This window comes from Eutrigla gurnardus (genome assembly GCF_963514095.1).
Source record: "Eutrigla gurnardus genome assembly, chromosome: 2".
In the NCBI taxonomy this organism is placed as follows: Eukaryota; Metazoa; Chordata; class Actinopteri; order Perciformes; family Triglidae; genus Eutrigla; species Eutrigla gurnardus.
This window is the reverse complement of record NC_139916.1, coordinates 14,550,333-14,563,991: the sequence shown is the minus strand read 5'-3', so window position 1 is coordinate 14,563,991 and position 13,659 is coordinate 14,550,333. Positions and strand designations below refer to the sequence as shown.

General features: G+C 40.9%; 2 protein-coding genes across 2 annotated transcripts in view; one reads left to right on the top strand and one right to left on the bottom strand.

Moving 5' to 3' along the window:
• nudt2 (nudix (nucleoside diphosphate linked moiety X)-type motif 2) overlaps window positions 1-13,659 on the bottom strand; it is an 89,413-nt gene that overhangs the window by 70,292 nt on the left and 5,462 nt on the right. The gene's annotated exons all lie outside the window — the stretch shown is intronic.
• The window catches only part of cast (calpastatin), a 26,135-nt gene continuing 22,089 nt past the window's right edge, over window positions 9,614-13,659 (top strand). Inside the window, exon 1 of the mRNA XM_084030205.1 lies at window positions 9,614-9,775. Coding sequence (XP_083886331.1) covers window positions 9,701-9,775 — 75 coding nt within the window. The 5' untranslated portion in view covers window positions 9,614-9,700. The remainder of the gene's footprint in view (window positions 9,776-13,659) is intronic.

Here is a 13,659-nt window from a genome sequence, read left to right as displayed (position 1 = left end):
AGAGAGAGAGAGAGAGAGAGAGAGAGACGTTTCAGCACCGCGGACAGCTCCTCTCTCTCGCCGCAGATACTCATCAGGTGATGAAACTGAAACCAACACGGGGATGTGAAGGGAAATGGGGCCACTCGAGCAGGTGAGGAGACTAATACAACAATACAGAATGAAAAATAATAAATAAGTGAATGTGTATTAGAGAAGTATTCACATAGCAGACAAGCAGTAAAGTATTCACACCACGTAAAGATGCCACAGGGCAAAAAATAATAATAATAATAATAAAACAGGACATGTCGAACAGAACAAATGCATCATGAACAGAGCAGAAAATAATCAAAATAAAACTAAACAACAGGAAGAAATGTATTATTATTAAAAGTGTTTATTATTATTATTATTATTATTATTATTATTATTATTATTATTATTATTATTATTAATAATGATAATAATTTACCACCATAATAATAGCATGTTAATTATAATTATCATTACATGGCTCCTTCACATCTAAGTATTATCTCTCACATACACATACACAACCAAAATATTATCAATTAAATACACACATTGATTCAGGTCTGACTGATTAATGGACATTTTAATTTAGATTGACTTCAAACAGACAGATGTGTATTTATATATCAACTTAATAAAACTAATGAAAATATTTTATTTTACAAAACTGCGACAGTCTGTTTTTACACTTCATTTAAAAAAAACTGCATTTGATCTACATTTTCTCTCATTGATATATGTAGAAGCTGCTGTTATTGTATCAACCTAAAGCAAACGGTGTTTGCATGGAGTTGTCTTGAGGTTTTCACGGTTTTGATCAGATGCTGTTTTGAGTTGTTTACTGATGAAAATGTTGGATCCGCATGCTCTGATTTCACAGGTGATAAAGATAAAGAGGTTGTAAGAGTGGATGTTATCTTGATCACAATGGAGGTTTTATGGGTAACAAATACAAACAAACATAACAATAAGAGCCCAGTTATAAGAAAGGCACATATTTGAAAATAGAGCAAGCGTGTTAGTCATTGTTAGTCAAACTTGTCAGGATGACAATGACTGATACCTTTGCTCACCTGGTCATGTGCAAACCGGTCTGCACCAGATCTGCAGTATAATTCATGTTTACTTAGCAACATCTGTTTGCTTTGACCAAGGTACTCACTCAGAAGTCACACAGAAACACGCAGCAGAAGAGCTACAGAAAAACGAGTAAAATAAAATTTCTTTATTGCAGGAAATCATGGTTTCATTACAGAACAGTTTGACTTTTTTATCTCACAGATTCTCTACACCCTCTGTCCTTATCACTGAGCTGTGAGGGTGTGCATCAGTGATCTGAGGTCATTCATCCGGCCTTCCTTATTCCACTGTACACACACACACACACACACACATGGAAAAAAATCAGTACCTGCATCATTTCCGCCAGAAAGGATCAGAGGTCGTGTTTTTTCCAGCTAATTATTTTTCCAGACAGCGAAGGAAAAGCCCAGCTTTTAGGTGGAGGATGACGTGGATGAAGCTGCAGCCACCTCAACAGACAGTCACTCAACCAACATCAATTAGGTGGCGACTAGATGGGAAGCCTTAAACCGCACTTCCCACTGAAGTCATGATGAGAACATTTATGGTTCAGTGACAATTGCAATATTTTGTAGCTTCTTGGCAATTTACAAAGTTATTTACTGATACATTGTTGTCTGGTTTTATGTGTATATAATACACAAGGTAGGTTGCAAGATATAGTACATTTTAAATGGTTTGATAAAAAAAATGATATTCAAAGTAAATAAATTAAACTGAAGTCCGTCAAGCAATGACATACTGTAGTCTAATATAATCATTGTGAAGTAAAAGAGAAACATAACACCATTAAATGGGACCGATATGCTCACATGTCACGCCCCAACCCTGTGAAAGACGCTGCATGTGACACGTAAGGAAGGAAGCATGGTTGCCATGACAACCCCCTCCTCGTCATCTGTATTATCACTGTGGTCAACGGAGAGAAACTGTGTAACAAATAAAAAACAAGAATTACTAACATCTGATACTAAGATGGATGTTGAACGGTGTCAGATTTATTTATTTCATGGTGTTTATCGATGCTAAAAACGGCAACATATTTACAGACAAACACTGGTTAAACATGATGAACTGTGCTTTAAATTCTTGTCACCATCTTGTCTACAGAAATAATTAAATTATGTTATATTATAAATTAAATAATATTCAGTTGGCTTATATATCACAGCCATCATTACGTGATTTTGTATTGTGATGAAAGCAGCATATCGTAGTGGATAAAGAATACACAGAATGGAAATGTTTTTAGTTATTGCAATTTAAAGGAAAATTTAAGGATGAAATCAAGGTTTAAGAAAGTGAACCATTCAAGCATGGAAATTATGGGGAAAAATATGCCTTCAGCTCACAATCACATCATTTTTGAATACAATTTGCAGGAGAAAATAAGATTTCTGCTGCTAAAGTTATAAATAGTAATACACTTTATATAGAACACTTCAAAACAGACACAGGCAGTTAGAAAGTGCTTCACAAGCCAATAATAATAATAATAATAATAATAATAATAATAATAATACAAATAAACCTTAAAACAGAGTAGACCTCTCTATGTAGAAATGAAATATACACTTAAATACACTTAAATAAACACATATATTTACATATACAGTATTATAATTGTGCTTACAATAATGCATTTCTAAAATCACCATTTTTGAATTAGCATTAAACTTTGTCCGAAGCCACTAATCCATCCATGTACTGCTCTTCTAGTGATTGCTGAGTTCGATGCAGCGATCATTGAGAAGTTATTATAGGATAGAAGCAGGAGAAGCTAATTCCGTCTACAACACTGCATTGTTTGTTTCACTAACTGCAGATATAAACGTTTCAGCTGTTGCAAATACGAATAATACACACGGGAACAAAAGTAACGAAGGTTAAGAGGCGTTTCAATCATTCGTGTCGACGAAACTCAACTGACTCCGAAATGTCACCTGTTATCGAAAGATACTGTCAAGATGCTGAAGATGCTGTAAAAAGGCCATTCCGGTGTCAGCCGGATTGGCCTCACATTGCAGGTAATAGACTGCTCCTATCTGTGGGGATGTCACGGCGTTCATACTGTTATCAAGGAAGTGAGAGGGTGAGAGGGGCTTTGTCTCTGAAGGGCATCAGAATGACAGACAATACCGAGGGTCAGACGTACGAGTCATCACTCCCACCACCTGCATCACTGACATCAAGGCTGTTCTGAAAACAGATGAACGATGAAGGACGAGTCGGTGCGCACACACAGGAAGTGTGCATCAGCACTGAATGAGTTATTCTCTGGGTCTCCTGCTCTGGTTTCTCTCTGCCAGTATCAATTCATAATCCAGTGATGCTGTAACTTAATATCTTTCAACAGACATCATACCCATGTGTTATTCATTTAATATCTCATAGTCTGCTCATGCCAATTATGTTTAAAGTACTGGACGTTACCCTTGAATTGTTGGTAAGAAATAGATGGGGATGGATATGTTGAAATGTATTACTGTCATGATTACAAAATAAAACAGATGGAGATTTGTTGCAGCACATATATGTTATACATTTCTTATAATTAGCACAGACATGCTGATTACAACCCATTAAAAACAATGGGGATCTCCTTGACCTGGACAAAATATAATTTCTAAGATGTTAAAGAATATTATACAACAGTGGTGGAAAGTATCTATACATTTACTCAAGTATTAAATATAAATTTTGAGGTACTTGTACTTTACTTGAGTATGTTCATTTTCTGCTACTTCGTGCTTCCTTTCCACCGGAGTGCAGAGAGAGACGTTGTACTTTTTGGTGGTATAGTGGTATTGCTGCTTTTCGGTAAACAACAGATAGCACTTCTTCCACCACTTAGAAGAGTCACCACTGGATGTAATGTATGAATTAGGATGCCATCGTCATTGTTATTTGCAGCGTCTAAAAACAATCCTGCTGGTGGAGAACAGAGGACCAGCATTCAGCCGTGCTCCTTTAAAGACCAAGTCTGTGTTGTATTTAGGGCTGCTACCAAAGACTATTTCATTAATATAATCATTGTTGTTTCAGTCAATCAGTTGGTCAAAGATAGGACAGAAAGGTGAGAAAAATTACAATTGACAATTGACATCCCCCACGATGACATCTTCATATTGCTTTTTTTTGGTCCAATCAACCGTTCAAAACACACAGATGTGAAAGGATGTCACAGAGATAAGTGACAAAGATTGTTTTCTTGAAAAAAATTATATGAAACAACAAATTCATTAACAAAAAAATATATAGTTGATTATTGATTGGTTAATAAGTGGCTAATCATTTTAGATGTCAAGCATGTTAGTACCATAAATCATATCAAGTCAGTCATGATATGAATATTATTAGTTATTCTAAGAAGAATTTGTAAGAACCTGTTTTATGCAGCAGAATGGAATGAACAGCATACATCCCAGGTCTTTCTATGTATCCGCACGAATACGCTTTAAATAACGCAGTTGGCTGTATTAAATGCAGAATAACTGGATGTCCTCTGGCACAGTTGAGTCATGAGGCCTGACGTGGTTCTGCGTTGACTCAGACAGTCGCGCTGTTACCGCCAGAGGGCGGTGTTGCGCCAAATAAAAGCGCCAGCTCCGCGAGAGGAAGGGGGGATAACATCAGCGGTGAGTCAACTCTTCCCAGGCCTGTGGGGCGTGTTCCGTCATGCGAACACAGAAAAGGAATAGAAAAATGCAGCTCCTTCTGTGTTCTATTTGTGATGTGATACATGAATATCCCCCTCACATGCACTTTAACGCGGTCCACTGTTATTCTTCTCATTCACATGATCGCATGTCGTGTCAGATCTGTGTTGGAGTTATTGTTACAGTGTTTCAACAAGCCTGAACATCATACAACTCAAAAGTGCACAATAATGTAGAAGTCCGTATCCAGCATGCTGCAACACACATCTTAAATACACACACAGTAACACACACACACGAAAACTATTATGCACACCATGATCGATCGTGAAAAAGACGAAAGTTTTCCCAGCGGGAGGGGCAACTTATTCGGCTTGAAGGGGGCAGATCGGTACACACTCAAGAGTCCCAAACAGAGGACCGAGGACGCAGAAGGAAGCTTTAACAAGTTCCCCCGCTGGTGTTATAGAGATGCCACACAAGAAGAGAGGCCATGGCCACCATCACAAAACCCCAAAGGAGGCGAGCGAAGTAAGTTTTAACCGCACGCACACACGCACACACACACGCACACACCGAGCAAAAAAAAAAGCTGTTAAAAAAAGATGCAAATGTTTATTCAAATGATCTCCAAATTACCTATTGTAAGACAACAATGTAGGATTATAATCCACGCGTAAAAGTATGGCAAACTGTGCTTTGTGCCATGTAGCCTGTCTTTGCTGCATCGATTAACCTTGTCTATAAAAGGAGCAGCATCGGTCAATCGATACTCCAGCTAGTAGCTGAAAAGCTATTGGTGGTCGTGTGGCGCTGCGATCGGAAATCAAACCCCCCCACCCAGTTTTTGGAAAAACTGGTTATGCGGAAGAGCCATTTATTCCGCTCCAACCGTGTCTTAGTATGAACGCGAAGACGTCTGCAGCGCAGACTTCTGATAGAAGGGTTTGGGGAGTGGCATGAGACAGGCGATGTGGAGGTGAGACAGGACAGGATAGGAGAGAGAGTGCCAGAGCCGGGTAGAACTTTATTTCAGGGCGGTGTCCACTCCACTAGGCTTACTACCCTCCAGGCCCCCTTCTTCATGGCGTACGCAGCGTACTGGATGAGTCTCGTGAGTACCTCCGCTTACTTTTCACCCCCTCCCCTCCTTTGTGTTGGACCCTCCGGGCGCGAACAACGCACTTTAAACAACGCTCGGCACCCGTAGAGGACGCATGTGTTCAACCCACTGTGTCTGGAAGTTTTAGCAGCTCACAGGAGACGCTTCGGGATGGGGATACTGTCTCACACACACACACACACACACACACACACACACACACACACACACACACACACACACACACACACACACACACACACACACAGTGTTTAGATATGAGGGTGTGTGATTGTTTAAACTGCGACCGGCTGCAACACACACAGACACACGAACACACACTGTTGTAATCCCAGTTATACTAAAGGATTACACCACATAATCTTGCTACTTTTTTAACTCGTTCCAAGCTGTTTATGCGAAATATGTGTTATAAAATGTGTTGAAATAACAAACAGTCATCATTGCTTGAACAAATATATATATATACTGTGTGTGTGTGTGTGTGTGTGTGTGTGTGTGTGTGTGTGTGTGTGTGTGTATAACAAAAACATGTTGGAAATTCAAGAATAGCTACAAGACCTGTAGATGAAACATTCCGTCAGATGTTAAATGAATAAACCACCAACACAATGGGTTGAAATCACTGCTTCCGCTCCCCATTGAATTTCACTTATAATAACAAACACTAGTGTGTGTGTGTGTGTGTGTGTGTGTGTGTGTGTGTGTGTGTGTGTTTGTGTGTGGCAAGGAGTGTAGCTGCTTCACCACTAGAAGTCCATCATAGTAGCAAGTCTTCATTCCACTGCAGGGTCCTACTATGGCAAGGTGTTGACTTCACCTCTGGCTGTCTCACTAATGTACACTGACACCAACAAGGTCTTGAAATTTCCCCACATAGGTGGAATCTTGCAAGATTTACTTTGCAAGGGATGTATTTTTGGCCTTAATGTGGGATATTTTACATTTTACTTCTAAATAATAAATACATTTTACATTTCTCTTATATAGCATTATAGTTAAAAATTGTAAGTAATTTAAATATTTAATAATTCCCCAAAACCAACATTTCTAATTTCTGCAACGATGGGGCCAAAAGTGAGAACAGTGAGAACTTGGCAGCATGCTTGCGTTGCAGCAGACGGATGCTTTTCTCCAGAATGAAAAGCCCCTGCTGGACTGCAGCGGACTGAACGTGTAAAGGAAAGGCTTGTGTTTGTCTCCCTCTGCTGAGTGCAGTCACACGTTAGCTCGCTGATGCTGATTGGTCAGATAAGTGCTTATCTGTAAACCTGCAGCATGAGAAAGTAAAAAAATAAAAAGTAGTAAAACCAGAAATTCCAGCAACTTTAACCTTTACTTGTAAAAACGTATTAATAGGATTCACGTTTATCTTTATATCCGTCTCCATCTTTTTTTTGGAAAGTAAGATTATTTTCCGACTTTCACCACAATTCTTGCATGACCTGTAATGTTTATTTTCTTCTGTCTTTATAAAAATGTTTATGAATGTTCATAGTTATGTATCTGCGAGGGGGTGTGGCGTTGAAGTGTTTTCCTTGGGCACAGGGCCCTACATGGGTGACGGCAGAGTTAAGGTGTCTGAACTGCTGTGGAGCAGATCGTTGTGCCTATAGTGTGACATGGGTCTAAATATAAAGAAGAGGGCCAGTTTAGCAGAGGAGTCCAGTTACTTAAGCTGATTTATGTGTCACCGGCACTCACAAACAACATCTGATATTTCCTCCTTTAATTTTCATTCATATTTAACTAAATGTATTCTCTCAGTTAAATGTTAGTATCACCACTTTGGTAGGTTGCAGTGAAAGACACATGGTTTTATTTCTATGGTGCAGCTAGTTTTACAGGCTGGGGACATTTGGCACTTCAGGAAGGTGAGAAAAAGGTGTGTCTGTCTGACTGGGAGTGTACCATGTTGTGGCGTTTTGTGCAAATACCTGTGTGTGTGTCCATGTGTGCACACAAGTGCATGTACAATATGGAGTCTTCATACTGCAGGACTTTTAAGTCCCGGGTACAGAAACTCGTATGACTTCATTCCTTTGCTGTGTGAACAGACTTTCTGAAGTCTGCTATTGTGGACCGGCTCTCAGAAAACTGCAGACACCAAATCCTGCATCCATCACCACAGTTAATTTGAGTTTTCTGCCTGCATGCATGGAGTTTGCAGTACAGGGCAATTACCTGCAGCCTATATGAATGGGTGGAGGAGGACTATAATAATCATTTTGAACTGTAGTAATGTTTCTTGTTGCATGATAAATAGTAAGCAGCTAACTCCTTATGATTAGTTGTTGTCTAAGTAGGCATAGAGATAATAATTTCCTTTCAAAATATTATTCAGATAATCCTCAAAATATGCTAAAAACGCATAAAATGGCACTTAAAGGTACCGGAATGACTGTGCATTAAATACGTTGCTTTCACAAAGGAAGAGCTCTACTTCTACTCGACATAGTTTTAGTGACCATTCAACCCGTGTGCTGGTTTCATGTCTGGCATTTTTAAACTCACAGGACCAGATAAATGATTTCCATATTTTGCTGAGGCATGCTGTTAAATCACTTGTTAGCAAAGGGCTCAGATAGATTCTATCACAGTGACTCACTCAAAGACTGTATTGTCTGCATACCCCACCCAAGAACTGGCCAAAGGGACGCCCAGTACACCCAAGGCATATAGGTGAGGTAAAGCCTCGGAGCTATGATTGGAATTGCACTTTGCACTCGCTTTACCTCCTCTGCAAATAGCATGAATGACAATGGGAGCAAAGTAATGGATACACCCGAATACATGTTCTCCACACAGTCGGCATGTGTGCTTTCAGAGCAGGTGCTATTGAATGTAATGCTGTCTTTCCACTTCTGAGGTTTGAATGCTGCAGTTCAAAGTAAAGCGTCTCCCTGAGTTTAGAAGTATGAGAGGTGAAGGTTCGGAAAGCCAACACCCGTAAGTTTCACTAAATCTCTGAGTCATGTGTTCTGTCGAAAACACTCCCTACATTCTGGTTCCCCGAAGCTGTTTGGATGCACAATCCAACTTTGCCACAGATACCGATCGTTCCTCAGGCTGAGCCGGTCGGTTGATCGTTTTAACATGCTGACCTGGAATAACCAGGTTTTAATCAATATCATTGCCCGCTGCTTTGATCCTCAAGAGGTGATGATGTCACGGTGTGATTTGATGAGGTTGAACGCTCGGGCTTGTCTTTTTCTTGGCAGATATGTTGACGCAGATTTATTATAAAACCGAACTCTGGCCTCTCCCTTTGGTGGTTGCATAATCTTTTATTGCTGTGCGTCCAAAGGAAGTGTGTACACACAGCATGTATGTGTCTCTCGGCTTGTGTGTGCTCAAGGCCAGCGTATCACAAGTCCGGGTGTGTTCCTGGTGATAAACTGCTCGGATATTGTCTCAGTATGATGCCAAAAAAATAGTCTTACACACCTGCCTATGCATATTTTTTTAAGCATGTACGTGCCCTCGTGCATGTGTGTGTGTGTGTGTGTGTGTGTTTAAAAGCGGTATCCTTGAGAAGCAGCTCACATGTGGCCCCTCATCAGGTGGGTGTCAGTCCACGGTCAACTCTCTTCCCTTTATAGCCCAGAGAGTTACAGCCCGACTTCCACATCTGATCCTCTGTAACCACGCCCCTCCCTCCCCCACCCCCCCATTTGGTCCCTCCGCCTTCTCTCGCTCGCTCTCTCTCTCTCTTTTTTCCCTGTGAGTTGGAAACATGCTCCAAGCCGGCAGACAAGGCAGAGGCTGACGGACACACACTCACACATAGACAGATAACTCGGAGGCACTTTCAGCCGACATGGGCCAGATACTGAGCTGGATCCGAGGCCCACGGGACGGCCAGGCCCTCCAGGATGTGTCCGTGGAGGAGCAGGTGTGTGCACATTTGTGTGTGTGTGTGTGTGTGTGTGCCATGGTGTTTGCTTAGTATGTAATCCAGAGGAATCCACGTGTGTTGTTGTTTTGCTAACGAGAGTCAGTCTGCAGAGTTACATGTGTGGAGGCTTTTGTGTTTGCAGCTGTTGGTCTGTTAGTTCTGTTTGTACTTGTATGTTTAACAAAGGACTTATAGGGGAAACACTCATACGCAGGGAAACTGTCTTGGCTCCGATCCAAGTAAGACCTCCTCCTCTCTCTCTCTCTCTCTCTCTCTCTCTCTCTCTCTCTCTCTCTCTCTCTCTCTCTCTCTCTCTCTCTCTCTCTGCTGGAATGCGAGTCTCCCAGTCAGCCCGAGCCACAGTGTGAGTTTTGTAGAAGTGAGATATTAAACCAAAGCAGGGACAAGACCTGCACTGTTTTCTACCTGTTGCTACAAGTCCCATCCACAGGGGGGATTGGTAGATCCTTGTTCATGTCCTTTAATATCACAGAGAAAAACATTAGGTTTGGTATTTTCCAGGACACTTTGTATTGGTCTCGCCCAAATAACATTCCCCTGTGATAATCTGCAGCAGGAGATGGAGCAATATGAAAGGGTGTGTAGCTGGAATAAGCTTAAGTGTTCTTTTTTTCTTTGCACGACGTAGAACTGCATGTACCGCAGGTCATATCCTGCTCCCTCCGTGCCGTCATTATTTGTTCCATTTTCACACGCCGTGCAGAGAAAGCAACTGTGCTATGTGACTGATGTCAGTACTTTGTTATCAGGGCTGTGTTTGTTTGCTCTGAGTCACTTTGTGTGTTAAAACTTGAAATGAGCCCCGGGACGAGGACTGTGCACAGATAGCCTTCACATTTTTTTGCTGGGAGCTTTTCTTTTTGTTGTGCTCTGGGCCAAAAAGTCTCAGCCCGGGCCGCAGCAGTCTGCCTCCCCCACAACTGTCTGTCGTCACTCTTAGACTGACGGGAAATGGTCAGTGGGAAAACTTATCTGGACATGCAGAGCAAAGTCTATAAATGACATGAGGATAATGACAATGGAGCAAGGAAGAAACTAAGCAGTAGAACTGACGCCCCCGCTCTATATTCTTTACTGGTTTATTACCATAACTCCGTTCACATGTAGCAGCATGTTATTGTTGCAGCTAATGGCACTTTTATGTAACATCCTGTTGGTTCTTCAAATGTATTGTTTGTAAAATATTAATGGGCAAAGTAAACTCTAGCAGTCAAATCCTAGTTGTGGTGTAAAAAGTGTATATAAGTACATGTGAACTTGGAAATACTCAAGTAAAGTACCTCAAGCACAGAGCTTGTTGTTGCTTGGTTGTTTTTCAGCCTAAAGCACTAAAGAGTCGGCCTTCAGTACAGAATAGTGTGCAAGAATCTGCTGACTCATTCAACCAAATTTCCCCTGTCAGGAAATGAAGAATCAAAACTTGAATTTTTTATCCATTCATATAAATCCCCCATAAACCACCTGGATTGTTAGCATGAGCCATTTGGTGATATCATGTCTGGATACGGAGGTTCAAATGTCAAAAGACGCCATTTGCTATAACTTTCTGCTGTTTGACTGTAGGCAAAAACAAAATCACATGTCACAGAGGCTACAGGCAGGGCATCGGCTGTATTGATGAGATGCTTCGGCACTCCGCATGAAGCCCTCAGGCTGTGTGTGTTTGTGCCAGAAAGAGAGGGAGAGCACGTTGTGTACATGTCAGCGTAAACATTCAGCTCTGTTGACACATATTCTGTGAAGCTAAATATTATCTTTCCATTTCCCGTCGGGTATGTTTTTAAATGTTGGAGTTTATTCAGTCGGCCCATGCGTTATTTCACACTGATCCAGACTTGTCAGATTTCTCACCTTTCTGTGATGTTGGATATAGAAAAGCAAGTCTGGGAGAGTTTCCAGGCCTCTGGGCTCACCTGAGAATGTGTGTCTGTTTACATCTGTCATTCTTGAGGAAAAGCTGACGCTAGTGGCCACATGATGTTTGTCCCTACAAGCGATCGGTAATGAAGACCCAGCTACTTACTGGAAACTGTAATCCGATATTAATGATTTCGATTCTTCGTACTGTGTCACACAAACACATGAAGGTGGAAACCAAAAGATGATGATGATGACACGCAAACCTGTGACCATAATTATGCTGACAAGTCTCAACTACATCTCCATGTTATTGTGTTCCAAAGATGAGTTATGTCCGGTCCAGTAATGTGAGCCAGAGAGTTTGGGACTTATTCACCTTGGAGATGAGGCATGGGCGGATCAGTGGAGGAAGGGCCTGCTGGCTGCTTTTTTGGTGCATTTTTCAAGTGTGGGCTGAAATGCGGTGGGTCAACAGACCAGGGGGGGAAAGTACAGTGCTAAATTTAGAAATGGTACATGGAGGTTCAGCAGACCAAAGGACAGCTATAGTTTACTGCAGGGGGGTGGGGCATATGGATGCTCATTATTTTTATATTGATGCACTGATGTTCTCGTTACTCCATCTAACATCCTAGCAGACTCATAAAAAATAGTTTACCATTACCAAGATGTTTTTTCATTTTGTGTAATTTTGCATAATATAGATTTCAGCCTTAAATGTGAGAAACATTTTGAATGATTTAAACCAAAATGTGATGAAAATGTACAGCATCTCCATCCTTTAGTCACTGGCCAAGCTATTTTTATCTTGCCATATGTCATTAAAAAGAGTTTTACCAGCAGCTAGAATAAGGGGTTCTTATGTGGCAAGAGGGCGTGGATGAACAACTGATTTTAAAATGTTTATATTATGCTTTAAGCACTTCACATGAAAACATACTTAAAAAGATGAAAGCCAGGGGAACATGTTTGCTATTTCTGGATATTTCTGCTATCTTCTGCTCCAGCCATCTTAGTTACCTGCATCTACATGATGTGTTCTGTAGGCCCAGGATATTGGATAAACACCATTAAAGCCACCAATATGAAGAAGAGACAGCCAATTAATGAACACACTTTTTAATAAAATGCAATATTTATGTTTGGCTAATATGGAATTTTGGATATAGTAGTCAATTGGAGAGCAAGCTTGTGAGAGTCACATTTCTGTGATGCAGACACTTATCTTTATACAGATAAAGGACGAGGCCAAGGTGCGATTCCTTTTCTTGTTTCTGCCACTTTGGATTTATAAAAAAACTATCATTAAGAATCATGTAATCATGTTATAACTGAAGACTGTACATTTAAATGTATGAAGCCAGTAGTGGAGGTGAAATGCTGCCCCCTGCCCTGTTTCTTCGGAGCGTGGGGTTTGTCATCATTGCACCTTTAACCCATGTGACTGTGTTTCTGAAAGGAGCAGTAGTCTGGTTTGACAAGTTATCCAGGTTGTTCCTGTCCTTTTTATTATTCCTGGTTCTTTTTGCATAGTTGGTGTACTTGTTGACAAAAGCTTCCCTGCAATATGAACAGCAGAGCCAGTTATTATCCACCAGCTCTTACTGTAATCACACCAGACCTGATTCACACTCCTTTTATATCCTTTTCAGAACTTCCTGGCAAACAAACTCATCCTTATAACCATCTAACTTCTACTGGTTTACAATGTGAACTGTTGCCAGCAAAGATATACAACACAATCCAGTGTTTTCCCACAGTCTTCAAGAAACGTGATGTGTTGCAGCCTCCTGCTTATTGTTTCTGTGAACTCCTGGAAACAGAATCATACGTTCAGATAAGAAACCTCCCCACACTTCCAGCTTCACCGAACCTCTGGATGGGTGTGTCTGAGCTCTGCTGTAGCTCATTAGTTGTCAGCAAATATAAGTGTCACCAGGGGTTACCAAGTAAGGCATTCGGATCCAGTATAAGCATGCATGGAACGTCTCCGTCTCTCA